The 15,012-nt window shown below is 41.0% G+C and overlaps 1 protein-coding gene across 2 annotated transcripts in view; it reads left to right on the plus strand.

The window, feature by feature from the left end:
- Nucleotides 1-15,012, plus strand: part of HYCC1 (hyccin PI4KA lipid kinase complex subunit 1) — a 106,305-nt gene that overhangs the window by 73,980 nt on the left and 17,313 nt on the right. For both annotated transcript variants that reach the window (XM_069088732.1, XM_069088733.1), the window contains exons 8-10: nucleotides 1,366-1,482; nucleotides 5,589-5,676; nucleotides 6,105-6,264. In XM_069088732.1, the coding sequence (XP_068944833.1) occupies nucleotides 1,366-1,482; nucleotides 5,589-5,676; nucleotides 6,105-6,264 (365 nt within the window). The remainder of the gene's footprint in view (nucleotides 1-1,365; nucleotides 1,483-5,588; nucleotides 5,677-6,104; nucleotides 6,265-15,012) is intronic.

Consider the following 15,012-nt stretch of genomic DNA (forward strand, 5'->3'; position numbering starts at 1 on the left):
AATATAGAAATAGAAAGCTCATGTTAGCCGATGTCTGCTAGCTTGCTCTGAGAACTGGGAAGCTGCTGACAGTTATCACCAGAAGAGCCCGTTCTTCTCTAGAGGCACAAATTACACTGACAGTCCCCCCTTGGACTCTGCTGACAGGACTACTGGATAGTCTTTCCAAAGGCTTTATTTCCCTCCATGATTTCCAGATTTATTTTGGGAATTCTGTGTGGGAATTTAATGCCGAAATCAAAGGGCCATGGATGGTGCTCATGTTCTTTGTGAAAACAGGGTCTAATGTTGACATTTAAGAAGTAGAGAATCAGGGAGCCCGAGGAGCAAAAGCAGGTTTCTAGGAAAATCCCCAAGAAGGATGCGTGGCGGGACAGGGAAGAGATGAGAGAATTCCTAAGAACCCCAAGGGAAAAATACAGAGAGAGTCAGCTTAGGGCTGGTTTAATAACGTCTCTGGGAAGCAAAATATGATCATTTAAAGAAATGAGCTAACATTGACTTTAATGTTATTTTAGAAACATGAAAATCCAAGTGTATGCTTAGCATAATATTAGATAGATCATATAAACAAGTTTCATGACTGCGTTTCTGAAGGCAGGTTTCAGATAGTCTTCACATTTCTACTCATATTTAATGAGTACCAAAAGTTAGGCAAGTAGAAGTACATGAAGCCTTAAGGATTCTGTTGTGAGTCTTACGAACACTAGTGACCCTAAGAATGGAGCCAGGAATACATTCATTACCATCCTTCTCCTCTCCTCATTTTCTTCTTCCACTTCCTCCTCCTCATTTTGTCCTCTTCTTCCTCCTCCTTCTGTGGGAGCTTGTTAGGATAAGATCCTATTCTGGGAAATGCTTGAGCATATAGACTTCATGATAACTACGCTTGCCCAGTTCGCTACTGAGAACAGGATCTAGTGTGGAACTGGAAGGTGTTGACTTTACCAGTATGGGGACACTGAATCTTCAGACTCTGCTGTTCATGGGAAATGAGGGAGTCATGGCCCCGCTGATCTATTAATTTTTGCTCATTGATATCGATCCCCATTTAGTTGATTTATCTGCAGTCAGGAGTATTGATCATTAAGTCCATCAGAATGATCAGATGAGCCATGCCAAGGGCAGGTTCCCCTCCAGCATGGTAAGATGGCCTTAGCTGGTGCATCTGCAAACCACATATTTGCTTACATGCATGTATGTGGTTATGTATCTATTCAATTGAATTTGTCTAAGAAATAAACTTTTTCGGAAAAGGTCATTGTAAATTTTAAATTTCTGATGAAAATGTGCTAAGTAAATTAGTTTATAAATGTTAAAGAATACATTAAATAATTGGTCATTATATTATTTTGTGTTTTCTAGAATCTGCATTTGTGGATATCCTCGACAAAATGTAAGAAAATACAAAGGTATAAATAGCAGGATCCCTGTTTCTTCAGAATTCATGGTGCAAATGTTAACAGGAGTTTATTTTGCCTTGTAAGTATATCCCATGTACAAATTATACAACTTTTGGTCTTTGGGGAAAAATATGTCATCAGTTAATATAATCTATGGTAAATTTGATTACAGTACTAAGAAAAGCCTCTTTCAACTACTCTTCTTAGATTTACCTTTTAAGTACTTTTGTATAGAAGGATATAGAATTAAGCTCTTGACAAAACTTGCTTCAGGAAAGTTTTTTTAGAATGTTTGAAAGATTATGTATGTCACCAAGACGTAGATTATGACAATGTTAATATATTTTGTAAGAGAGGAGAATTTTTAGCAAAGTTAAAATCGTGCTTCATTCATTCAGGAATAAAATAAGACTTAATAAGGCATAGATGAATGTCCATACAACTGTTTTCTTTTCTTTCATCCCTCATTCACTTTACAAGTTTTCCACAAAGTTGCATTGCTTTTTACAGAGCTATCTTGCTTCATAATCTTTTCTATAGCTTTCCAAAGCCTCTCTGATTATATAAGAAATTAAGAGCATAAATATTTTAGCATGCTTATGGAGTGTTGTTTGTCATGATTATGTAAAATAAGTGAATTTCTGGTTAGTTGGAATTGATCCAGGGTAGAAATGCTTCATAAATGTTTATTGAACAAAGGGATATTTGGCTAGGAGGAGGAAGTCAGATATTGTGCTATTTGTATGGCAGTGAGAATGAAAAATCGTATTTTTCTGTCTCTTCATTCCTTTCATCCTGCTGTGTCTAGGAAGATCTGTCATCTCCAGAATCACAATTAAGTCTGGACAGGGCTTTAGGAAAACGGATTGCTGCTAGGTTTTCAGAAAAGTCTTCATTGATTTACTGAAAGCAATAATATTTTCTTGGGCTCAGGAGGGAGCAAAAATGACAACTGTTTCATATTTTTAGGAGCTGAGAGGACAGAAAATCTTATTTACATATTTCATGTGATCTGTAGAAGTATCTTCTGATCCTCCCCAAGATATGACAGTTGTCCTTTATAATTACTCTTACCTTACGTGAGAGCTGTGTGTTAAGACCACTCGTGTTTGAGACCAGCCATCAGAGCCAAGGTTGTCCTTTGTATGCCCTAGACAAGACTTTGAAAATGTATACATCTTTTGTGTTCCTGTCTGCTTGGGGTTTGGAGCCTTTCTTGTGACGTGTATACAAACAGAACCTATGTCAGCCAATTAGATATTTATCAAATACCACCCACTATGTCTACATATGACATAGAGAATAGAATTTTCTGGCAAGTAATATAGCGATTATTTTAAAATCATCTTCCAAAGTGATTCCCCCTGCTATGCTCCTCTTCCCATGTGTTATACCCTAGATGGTTCTCTGCCTTGCCCGTTCCTGGTTTTAGCTGTTCCACCCATTGATTCTCCATGGGCCTTGCCTCACCTCCCACAATCAGAGATGATCGAGCCTGAACCAAAAATAAAAATTCTTTCTTGTAGCTTCCCCAACAATATTTATCCAATTTCTGTTTGAAGCCCTCTAGTGCAGGAGGACCCCCCACATCCTCAAGCAGCCCATCCCACTTTGGGATGGTTCTGGATGTGGAGAAGTTTTTCCTGCCCTTGGGCTGAATCGTGTCTCTAAGTCACTTCCTCTCACTGTTCTGGTCTTCTCACCCCTAGAGCCAAGAGAACTAGTCTAATACATAGGCTGTGTGACAGTGTTTCAGATCCTCACAGTCTTCCTTCCTAAGTCTTGTCTGCATTGACTCCGAGAAGCAATGGGCAAGAACCTTAGATTTTCTGATTTAGAAATGCTGAAAGCAGACTTGTGTAGATGTGCTGATGAAAAGTGTGAAGGGGTAGTGTGTTCCTTTTCTAATGCCGTGTGGCTTACCAACATCTGAATACCCGAGACCATTCTTCTCTAACCATGATAACGAGTGAAGTGACCTCTGTGGGCTCCTGCTGTCCTCGGGCGCTGCCCCGTGGCTGTGCTTGGGCACTGCCTGGCTTCTGACTTTTCATTAGTTTTCCTTCCAGCCACAAACATACTTAACCATAGAACATGTGGGTTTCTGCCAGTATATTTTACATACAAAAACACCATCCCAGGGGGTCTGGCTACATAATAACCCAAGTGTAAAGGAAAAGTCAAAAAAATTTAAGTCAAACAGAGGAAATTAAGCCTGTTTTTGTACCCCCAGATTGTTGTATGTTTATAGTATTTTTGATAGATAATTTGTAAATCAGTCAGCTAGTATTTGTTAAGGGTCTCTTAGGTGCCAGGCACTGTGCTAGGCACCCAGGGATGTAAAGAAAATCAGAAAAACACCCCTGATCTCAGGGAGCGCAGTGTCTCTCTGATGGGGGAGACATTATGCTGACAGCTACTTACAAGCCAGCCACGTGCAACATAAACGGAAAACGAGCTATGGCGGGGGATGGGGGGGGAGATGCCAGCATAAAGGGGGAGCTTCCACCTAGGACTTGAAGGAAAACAGGGAAGGCAGGGGGAGAGGTGAGGAGGAAGAGAATTCCTGAAATTCATCATTTAGAAGAAAAAGTACCTTCAACATCAACATTTTCTCACAGAACGAACATCTTCAACCTGCTCCACACAAGATTAGGAAAACACAAAGTTAGAAGTGGCCGTCCCTCCTGGGCCAGGCACATGCACATGTTCTGACCCACATTTAATGAACTGGGGCCATACCATCCGATGAAGTTCCTTGTGGCCTCCCCCACCCATCACACAGAACTTTTCTGATCCCAAAGGGAGGATTAGAGAATGTTTTTAAAAAGTCTTTTTGTTAAAACTTTGCATCTTCTGCATGGCTGCCAATTTGCCATCCCTAAAGCCCAGGCCTGGCCACCTCACTCTCCTGCTCAGAAGCTTAATTGGCTCCCTCTAGAATCAAATCTAAATGCTTCAGTTGGGCCTTCAGAGCCTTTTCCGTACCATCTCCAGCCCCCCTTTCCAGGCTTGGTGCCCATTGCTCTCCTTCGCATTCTCGGCTTTCTTGTCCAGCTGGCCAATTGGCTGTCCCCCTACGTGGCATCCCATCCTACATCTTCTCCTTTGGCGCAGCCTGCCCCTACTGCCTAGAAATGCCTGCCTTCCTCTCTCTGCTTCTTTAATTCCCCAGCAGCCACCTCCTCCAGGAGGCCCTTTCTGATTACTTCCTTCCAGTATATCATTGCTGCCTCCCCTGGTTGCCCTCCACAATGACTTTTTACTTGCTTTCCTTTGTATATATTGTTTCCCACTCCAACAGAATGGAAGCTTCATGAGGGGGGACTTCTTTCATGTTTGTCTTTGAAGCTCTTGGCCGACACAGTATCTGGCACACAGAAACCGCCTAGTGAAGGCTTGTTGAATGATCGGACAGGTGACTCTCATTTTTCTCTCTGCTTGTACTGCACCTGAACAACACATGGCACCAGAAGGAGATAAGGGCACCAGGTTTATCCTCCAGGGGCATGGTCTTGTTCCCTACCTCATAGGTGCCAGCCCCTGGACTTGGGTACAGACAGTGGTCCTCTTATATCCACTGGCCATCCTCATTGTTGGGCCAGGCCAGGCTTGTGACAGGCTTGCTTCTGTCTCTCAACTCTCTCTTCATCTTCGTGGGCTTTTCCTGATTTCTCTGCAAGACTTGCAACTTATGGTTCATTAAAGTTGGAATAATTAGTCTGTCAATTAAAATAGCATCATGTACACTTTCTAAGGACTTTATCAGAATACTTAGGATTCAAAAGTCAAAATATTACAAGGTATATCCCAGTAAAGGCTGTGGGAGATGTATGGCAGTCTAACCATGCAGGGTTCTAAATGTTCATTCTGAGATATATTTTGAACTACTTTGAAGTCCCTTGTTTATCTGACTTCCATTCTATAAATAGAAGAAATTCTTTAGGAGAAAAAAAAGTACATGTGTAAATTTTCTTTGTATTACTATTCACAGGCCTCTCAATGCATTAGAAAGGAATTCAAAGATTTAAAACTATTTTAGGGAGTGGAATGGAGAGGCAGTATACTAATACAGTTAGCTATCGCTCTTACAGAAGATAAATGTTATGACAGTTTAATTGTGACTTTATTTGTATATGTGGAATTAACAAAGAAAGTTATACACTTTGGATTTCATTTTTGTAGTTATAATGGAGAGTGGGATGTGGCGCAGACGGCCCTGGAAGATGTCCTGTACAGAGCCCAGTTGGAACTGTATCCCGAACCACTGCTGGTACGTGCTTCATGGCTCAGCCCGGCCCAGCCGCACTTGGGGATTTTTCTACTTTGACTTATGATAAGCAGTGGAGCCAGCATTCACAGCATATGAAACACACAAATAATTCTCAGTCATTTAGCACCTTGTCTTGCAGAGCAATGAATTGTTATTTGTGAAAAGAAAGTCCGTAATTATGAAGGGGTTCCAAGACCGTCACTGGGCACCCTCCTGGCTCTGTAATAAGTCATCACGTTGTGCACATGTGTGCGGGATGTCCACAAGTATTGGCTTGTTATTCATTGGCATCTGACGTAGCTTCATCTTTGTTTGTCATGTTTCCGGGAGCGTATGGATTTATTCCCTTATCCATTTCTTTACAAGTGTAATGGGACTTGAAATTGTATACGTCTTTATATAATTTAAGTCATTTCTTTCCTCCTTAGGTTGCTAATGCAATAAAGACTTCATTGCCTGCAGTTGCCATGAAATCTAGTAAGGAGGGTAAAAGATGCATTCAGGTTGAGATTACCCCGACTTCATCGAGAATATCCAGAAATGCTGTCACCAGCATGTCAATACGAGGGCATAGATGGAAAAGACACGGTGAGGAACGTGCGCTCTGACACGTGCATTCTCCATGGCAGAGTCCTAATGAGCCAGGCGCTCTTTTTCTTAGAGTTCCTTTAAAGACCGAAACATGTACGTAAGTGGGCCTTTCGTGACCTGGGAAGCGCTAATGACCCTCTGAGCATCTACTCAATTTGTTATCAAAGCATGCCTTAGGCACAAGGGAGGATCCACATGCCTTGTGCATATAGATGTTCTGTATAACGTGTTAGTGAATGAAAATGAGCTTTGCTTTATTTCTCAAACAATTTTATTTCAAATAGGAGAGGTGTGATTCAGATGGAAAATGTAATTGCCTTCATTCTCTAGTGTGGGCTTTTGTGCTTCTGTGAATGACCATGCACCGGATGTTGCTTCATAAGGGTTCTGATTGCTGTCTGGCCATGCCAGCAGGTCGGCATAGGGCTTGAAACAGAATGAATAGTAGTGGTTTTAAGTTTTTTTCCTTTTTCCTGGTTGAGGAATATCACAATATAACAACAGCTTCAAGCCTCTCTATTTCTTTGGAATGAGATTTTTCTTTGTAAAATCCATCTTTGTTTCAACAGTTTGTGACTTTTATTATTTCACATTTTGCTGGCATTCACCGGCCTTTCTTAGTGCTCCCTTCTCTACCTCTCTCCTCTTTCCTAACTCATCCTTAATGAGTCTCTTCCTCCTCTCCTTCCTCCTCTTTCTCATCATCATCTTCATCCTCTCCCTTCTCTTCCTCTTCCTCACCTTCCCCCTTCCTCAAAGGGTGATCCCAGATTGGGAGAGGGAGCAGGATCTTTCTGGGGAGCAGCTGCAAATATGAAAGGGTCTATTTGGAGGTAGAAAAAATGAAACAAAATCCATTTCCCAACCATCTTTCTATTGACCAAGTAGGAATAGTAGCTCCTCTTCTTGGTGAATCTGGTTTCAGCTGCTGCTTTAGTCTCTGGGGCTGAGGGAAAATAAGCAAAGGAGACAAATGAGACTGCCAGGAAATAGAAAATAAGGGGCTGCCCTTGGGGAGGAGCAGGGAGGTGGACAGTGATCAATGGATGAAGCTGTGGGGCTTGATTAAATAACCATTGAAGTAAAGAAGTTTCCTCTTTTAAATGAATACTTACACAATTTCAATTAGTGCCCCAGATTTTTGAAAGCACTTCAAGAAAGGTATAAAAATGTTAATATTTTCCATTAGTGAGGCATCATTTGGTGATTTAAGACACATAAGCCAGATGTGCCTCTCTGTTCTAAAACAGCAGTAGCTCCTAGAGAACTCAGATGCTTCAGTGAGAGCATTTGTCATTTTAGAAAACTCTGCTACTGTCTTGAACACAGAAAGGGGTGAGCAGAGGATGGAACTCACTTGATTGTACATGATAGCACATTGCAGAGTATTTGCTTGTTGCTGTTATCATCAATAAGCATAGCTCTGGGTTCCATCCAGTCTGTTCCAGTGATGGTGAGCTGCCCAACACAAAATCCACAAGGGCCTCATTCTCCAGCAGCTCAGTTGGAAATTGTACCAATGAAACCATCAGTAAAGAATCTCGTCTTTCCCTTTCAATTTATTGTCTTGCCAGGATGAACAGAGAAGAAATCATACTGCAATTGAAACTTTCCCAGCTACTAGAAACCAGTGCCTGGAATCTCAGTGTTGAAAGAGACCCCAGAAGTCGTCTAATGCGATGCTCACCTTTGCTGACAGCATGGCCCATGTTTGGTCTCCCTAGTGACAGGCAGTTCCCTACCTCCTAGGCAGTCCTGTTCCATTGTTGGAGAGGCTGACATGGCTGTAACTCACCCCTTTGGGCTCTGCTGTTCTTCTCTGGGATCAAGTAAAACGAGATGGGTTCTTTTTTCCACATGCCATCCCTTCAGGCATTTCTAAGTTATAATTGTGTTTCCCCACTAAATTTTCTCCTCTTGAGACTAAATATCCTCTTTCTTTAAAAACAAACAAACAAACAAACAACAAAAACACAACCCAGAAAAGTTAAACCCAGCCATATATGTAGAAAAATATACTCAAAGTAAATGATAATCAGAGTTCACAAAATGTATCATTTGCAACCATAATCCTAAACTTCTTCAGAAGAGAAGAGACAGCTCTATAAATCACCTTCCATTTATATTTTTTGGTCTCTTGTCAGATCTGTATTGATCCTCTTTTGGGCCAGCAGGTGCCTTGTCATCATTGTCAATTCTTAGGGGGCTCTTATGCTGTAGCTTAAGAAAAATAGCCTTGGTTTTCTCCCCTCTTGCTTTTAATTGGTCTTTCCCTGCAGCTAAAGCACAAAGGCCAGTTTTCTTAACTATGACAGTCTTACTGATAAAGATCTATGAGGACCCATACAAGTAAGGGGACTTCAGGCCCACCAAGGAGATCCAGAGTCCAGGTTTGTCCCCCTTTGGCTAGCTCAGTGCTTGGGATAGGAAGTGCTTCGTCAGTGAGTCCAGAGCCAGGACCCTTTCCCCTGATTCCCCAGGCACTCTGTGCTCTTCCTCTTTGGGTAGAGTTTTGACCTTATTTCTCTTTTCTGAGATGCCTTTGGCTCTTTTGGTCCCCAAGTTCTGTTGAAGTAAAAACCTTAATCCCTCCATGGTCTTTATCTCTGTGGTCGGAAAGATAAGGACCAGAAGCTCCAGTCTAGGGCAACTGTTTAGGAAGTTAAAGGATGCCCTCTTTACCTTTCCTTCTAGCTCTCCCACTTTCTTCTTTCCCATCTGCCAGTTTTTCCTCTTCTCATTTCTTCTCCTTCTTCCCCTTTCCCTCTCTCCACTCCCCCTACTCTCACAGACTTTACCCATTACTACACATTTGCTGATGTAAGGTGAGAAGTGAGTGAACAGAGGTGGGGGGATAGCAGGGGCAAAGTTTCCAACCAGAAGGGATGGGGGAAGGGGAGAACAAAGGGAAAGAAAGATGAGAGAAAAGGGAATTTCCCTCTGAGAAGGGGCTTTGGATTGGAGTCAGACACTTCTCCATAGAAACACTACGAAAGATTGCCCTACACTTGGGGCATGAATTAGAGGGCTGTATTACTTCAGACCATTTTCAGTAATTGAAAATCCATTTATTATTATGGCTTCTGAAAATGTACTTCAGTCTTAACCACCTGAACTATCTTCCTAAGAATTATTTTAATTTATGAACATTTAAAAACATATTCTGAAACCAAGTCAAGACCCAGGCATGTTTAGGTATTTAACCACTTAGTATCTCTAAGAGGAAGGCCTTTTTATAGCATGCCAAGAAGCGCTGAAGTTTCAGTGTTGTTTCATATCTCCTGGTTCTTGGGGAAGGTTTTATCACTGTTCCTCACATCTCTGCATTTCACTTTCCTAATGTTACCTTTTGCCTAACTCCATTCTCTGGCCATGTGTGTCCTGTCCCTCACTTTCCAGTCCTTACTGCCAGGCAAGTAGCCTTAGATGCCTTGAACTCCATCTGACCAGATGTGTGTGTGTGTGTATGTGTATGTGTGTTTGCATGTGTATAAGGGTATTTCCATATATTCATTATGTGGAACTAGCTTTTGGGGATTGGGGGCCATCTGACAGGAAATTTAACCAGTCACCAGAATCCTCACTTTTCAACCAGTCTTGTTTAGACACAATTATTCAGTCCTGTTTTTTAAACCTTTTCTTTTTAATTTGAAGATTTGAGAAGTTATTTAGAATTTAGTAATTCTCTTTCACTGTAGTTATTTGCAGAATAGCATTAGAACATGGAGTCACCATTTTTATGCATATAAATGACAGTTTAAGAATTGTCTCTATTACTGACACTTTTCAGTTTGTTTCATTTCTCCAGGGGTGGAGATGATGGCTTGGGGGAAGGAGGAAACATTCCAGGCCAGGGATGTGGCCTGACCCACAACAAACCTGGCCCAGCTGTTTCTAAGGCCAGCTCTAGATGGGAGAGAGACTGGAAGGGGGAGAGGCAGAATAGGAAGGTGAGAAAGGGTTGAGGGAAGGGTAAAAATGGAAGAAAAGAAGGTAAGATTTGGTGCTTTAGGGTAGGAGAGAGATGAGAGGAGCAGAAGTAGTGGTACCAAAGCCAAGTGAGATGGTGTTGACCCCTGCCCCTCCTCTCGGCACTCCCACTCACCCTCTCACTCACCTCTAAATCCTGAAGTGATCATTTCCTATCTTCTGCCCCCTTCACACACCCAGCCCTCACCAGCCACTTGTTTCCATTCCCTCTGTCTGTCCAACTTCCCTGTTCTGTCCTCTTCATCCCCCAGTCCTTCTCCCTATGCCTGTAATGCTCCAGGATATTCTCTTCTGTCTCTTAAAATATTTTCAAAAAAATCTTTGAGGGTCAAAATTATGGTTTGCCTTAGTTAAGGTATATTTACAAATGATTGGTGTATGTTTACTTTTTACCAAATTATTCTCCAGCCAAAAGGTTCACATAAGCAAGTAAATGGGACCCCAAATCTTTATTATTATTCACTCTTTTTTGTAACTGGGATGCTTATGTGGGTATTGAGGTTGTGATGTGTCAGTCCCTCTAGGGTGTGGACTCCGTGTAATTGGCTTTGCTTGGGTGTGTTCTGGTTTTACAGTATAGTTATTCCTATGAGATTATCTAGAAATCAGATTTTAGACCTAAAGTCTTATTTTGAAACCATTGGGGAAGTTTACTTTTTAAAGTGATCTTATAGTAAATCCTTTTGTAAGACAAAAAAATTTTTTTAACATTTCTACTATGTAATTTTGGATGTTTATACATTGAATTTGTTTAAGTAGGGCACACATAAGAATTGTCTAGCCTGGTACCCTGCATAACAGTAGGACTGTCATTTGATGGTAGTGATCTATTGGGTAAGAAGTGTTTGCAGCTCTGAAGGAGGCGGTCCTCTTAATGTGACTACCTAATATTTGTTTTAATGCAGAGCTTGGTGACTTGTTAGAATCCTTTCTTATCTCATTTTTTTGGAATTAAGTGACATATTTGCATAAGAACACAAGCCAAGGCATGACTTGTGTCTAGGATTCACTGCAGGAGCAGGGAATAGGATGGAACAAAGACCCCTTCTGGAATGTTTGGATGTTGGAATTTTACCCTGCCCTCAGATGGCTGTACTAAATGCAGCTGGGTTATTTTTTAAGCGTGATAAGAATAGATGTTTAGGCTTAGACAAGCTCAGGAGTCCACACCATAGCTGTGGAATCCATTATAATGGCTGCAGGTAGGGAAAAGCAATTGAAAGGGGAGAAATCTACTCTTTTTGTGTGTTCAAATTTGACAGTACAGCCTAAGCACTCTGAGAGTTTGAGGATGCTCAATTTCCCAGAATGCTGAAAGCTCAGAGAAACTAACAAAACCATTTCAATCAGATCAAAAGAGTACAGGATCTAAAATCCGTTACAAGTCCCTACCTCCTACATAATGACAGTCAGCTGTTTGCAGCCAGAAGAACTATGAAGGCAGAGAGAGCATCTTTATTAAGAGAGCAAAGAGCAAAGAAATGAAAAAAAGACCCTGAAAGAGACAAGGACCTTGGGCTTACACTGGGGGCTGGCCTTGGTGTCAGGAAGACGCTCCAGGAGAACGTTGGGGAAAGTGTTTGAATTATGATGTTATATTATCAGCTTCAAAACAGCAAACGAAAAAAAGCTGTTAACTCAGTCCCCATCCACCTATAACTGGGAACAAAGGCTGATGCCCTAGAGCTCCCTAAGGCAGACTCCTATGAGGCTGAGATGCTTTCCTGGACATGTAGCAGCATATCTGATAGCTCAGAACTGCTCAGGGAGTTGATTTGGACCACAATCACACTTTTTTCTAAAAAAAAACCAATTTTCCTTGAATTTTTATAGAAAAAATGAATACATGCAAAGGTGAAATTCTTATGTTAATGAGCTCTAATCAAACTGGGCTTTATATAAAGTTATTATTCTGGGAAAATTTGAAAATGTTTGGTAAGTGAGGTATTTTTTGTTTTATGAAGCTATAATGGCTGCTATGATTTATTTACAAAATCATATATAATTATTTGGATCAAATATATCCCAAAATAAGCTTAAAAACATATTATTTAAAATATTAACAATTAAAGGAATAGCAAGTTCTAGTGAATAAAGACACATTAGGCCTAAATTATTCTAACTGGTATTTAGGTGATTTTTTAGGAAAAAAATTTCTTTCAATGCCCATTTACAAAATGTAATTTCCCCATTTACAAAATGTAATTAGTAAGGAATGGCTATTCAACCACCTTACCAAGGCAATGTTAAGATTCATGAGTTGGCATCGGGAAGTAATTTTTAATTTGGGGGGACAAAGATAGGGTTAACATAAAATGCATTAATTGCCATTCATGTGTATACATACACACATGTGCATCTGTCTATGTACATATTTGCACAGATATATGCATATATATACACACACACACACACACACACACACACACACACACACACATACATACATAAATGCCCCAGCTGGACTTAATTACTGGACTAAGAACTAAATAATAAAGCAGCTGGATTCCTCACAGTCTCAGCCCCAGAGTCACCCTTCGGGCTGGAAAGCTACTGCCAGACTCAGCTTTGCTCCAGCAGGCCGTGGCTGTGGCCCTAGTGCAGGTAGTCTTCTAAGGGCGGATGGGCATCTGGAGTTGGATTGGTGCAGCACAATGTTGTTGATCCCAGCTTTGTACCCATTTTTTTTCTACTTGAAAACTTCAGAGCATATTTTCTGTCACAGATACCTGTGTTCTGGCAGCCCCAGTCTTCCAGGCAGCTAGAATGAACTCAGGAATACTCTAAAGACTAAAAATTCACTAGGTTTTTGCCTATAAACATTTATTAAGAGGTCAGAGCACATTGAGTCTCCAAGGTTCAGTGGGATTCGTGCTCAGAAATTCAGGGCCAGGTAGCATCATCTGCCAGGCGTCTTGTAGCATCACCAAAGCCTCCTCTAGAGTTGGTGGCATAGTCATTTCACATCCCTATACTGTCTCGGTTTCCTTCTCTCAGTGTGGCGATGAGGATATTACTTTTTTTGTAAATGTTACAGTGGAAAGTGAAAAGGATCAGGAATCAAGGCATCATCTAGAAAGAAAGCGGCATGTACCCAACAGTGATTGTTAGAAACATGGTTGTTTAAATTAATGTGATTATGGATGCTACATTCTCATTCAGCTTATGAAAAGAATAATCAAATTAAGCTGTTACCTAAAATCTCTAAAGACCCTTCTGCTCCTAGTCAGCAGATGAACATTTAAGCTTATTGAACCAATGAAACAGAGGCAGAAACCTATTATTACTTTTAAAAATAAGTTAATTATTCTCAAGTAATTTGTTCAGGGGTTAATACTTATTTGATACTGACAGCCTCCTCTGTCTTGAAAATCTCAAGATTGTTGTTATACAGTACTTCCTGGTTCTCTTCCTACCCCATTTTTCTTCAGTGTTTTTCTCTTTCTCCCACAGCACCTAAATGTGTTATTTCCTTAGAGTTTTGCCCCTTAGCTTTCCTCTTTCTATTCTCTCTGCCCTTAGTGATTTCATCCATTCTCATGACTTAGACCAACTGTTTTCATACTTCTTGGTCTCAGGACCCCTTTACCCTGTTAAATATTAATGAGGACTCCCTTCTCAAAGAGCTTTTGCTTCTGTGGTTGGTTATATCTATCAATATTTATCGTACTAGAAATTAAAGTGTCTTGGTATCATTATGAAAATAGTTTTGACTTCACAGAGCCCTTTAAAGAGTATCAAGGACCCCTAGGGATCCTCGGGTCATACTTTGAGAATCTCTGGCTTAAGACTATCAATTCTTCACCTCTCTCCTAAATCAGAAACTTCAGCCTCTCAAGCTTTCTCAAGAACAATTTTCCATTTCCCCATAGTTCCAATTTCCTTGCTGGATGCATCTGCCTAGATCTTCTGTTATCACCTCAAACTCAATATATCCAAAATGATTTTAACATTTCCCCCAGAACTTGTCCCACCTCTTTATTTCCCTGTTTATGTTCATGAAAAACCATTCTCCTGGTCTCCTAGGTTGAAAACCCCCGTCATCTTTGGTCTTTTTTTCTACCTCAGCCCCCCTGCGTCCAGCCAGTGTACAAATCCTGTCATTTTCTTTCTGTAGTAACTCCTCTAGAATGTCCTAACTCTTCATTCTCCTCCTATTGCCCTCAGTCAGTGTCTCAGTTCACCTTCACCTTTGTACTGGGCTCACAACTGGTGTCCTTGGCTTGCCTCTGTACCCTAAGGCACCTTGGATACACTGCTAATTACCCAACTCTGTGTGAAGGCCCAGGCCTGCCCAGGTAACTTCCCTTTCTGAGGGAACCTTCAGGGACTCCTCCTCATTGTATGCAGAACATTATCTAGAGGTGGGGGAGCCTGTGAACCTGGGACTGGGGGCAGAGTTCATAATAAGCACATAGATTTGCTGTAGGCCATATGTCTTTTACATGCACACGTTACAGTTTTTCAAATGAACATATGTGCTATTGTGGCTAATGAAATACAGATTCATTTAAAAACAAGCAAAACTCTTTGTGTAGCTTATTTTATAATCACATATTTTCTTAGTTTAATAGTAATATTGGGGGCAGCTAGGTGGCACACTGAATAGAGCACTGGCCCTGGTGTCAGGAGGACCTGAGTTCAAATCCAGCCTCAGACACTTAACACAATAACTAGCCGTGTGACCTTGGGTAAGTCACTTAACCCCAATTGCCCTACCTTCCCCCCCTCCAAAAAGCAAAAAAAAAAAAAAAA

The sequence above is a fragment of the Petaurus breviceps genome, unplaced genomic scaffold (assembly GCF_028583685.1).
Source record: "Petaurus breviceps papuanus isolate PSGF00001 unplaced genomic scaffold, PetGlider_PUasm1.0 185, whole genome shotgun sequence".
Classification (NCBI taxonomy): domain Eukaryota; kingdom Metazoa; phylum Chordata; class Mammalia; order Diprotodontia; family Petauridae; genus Petaurus; species Petaurus breviceps.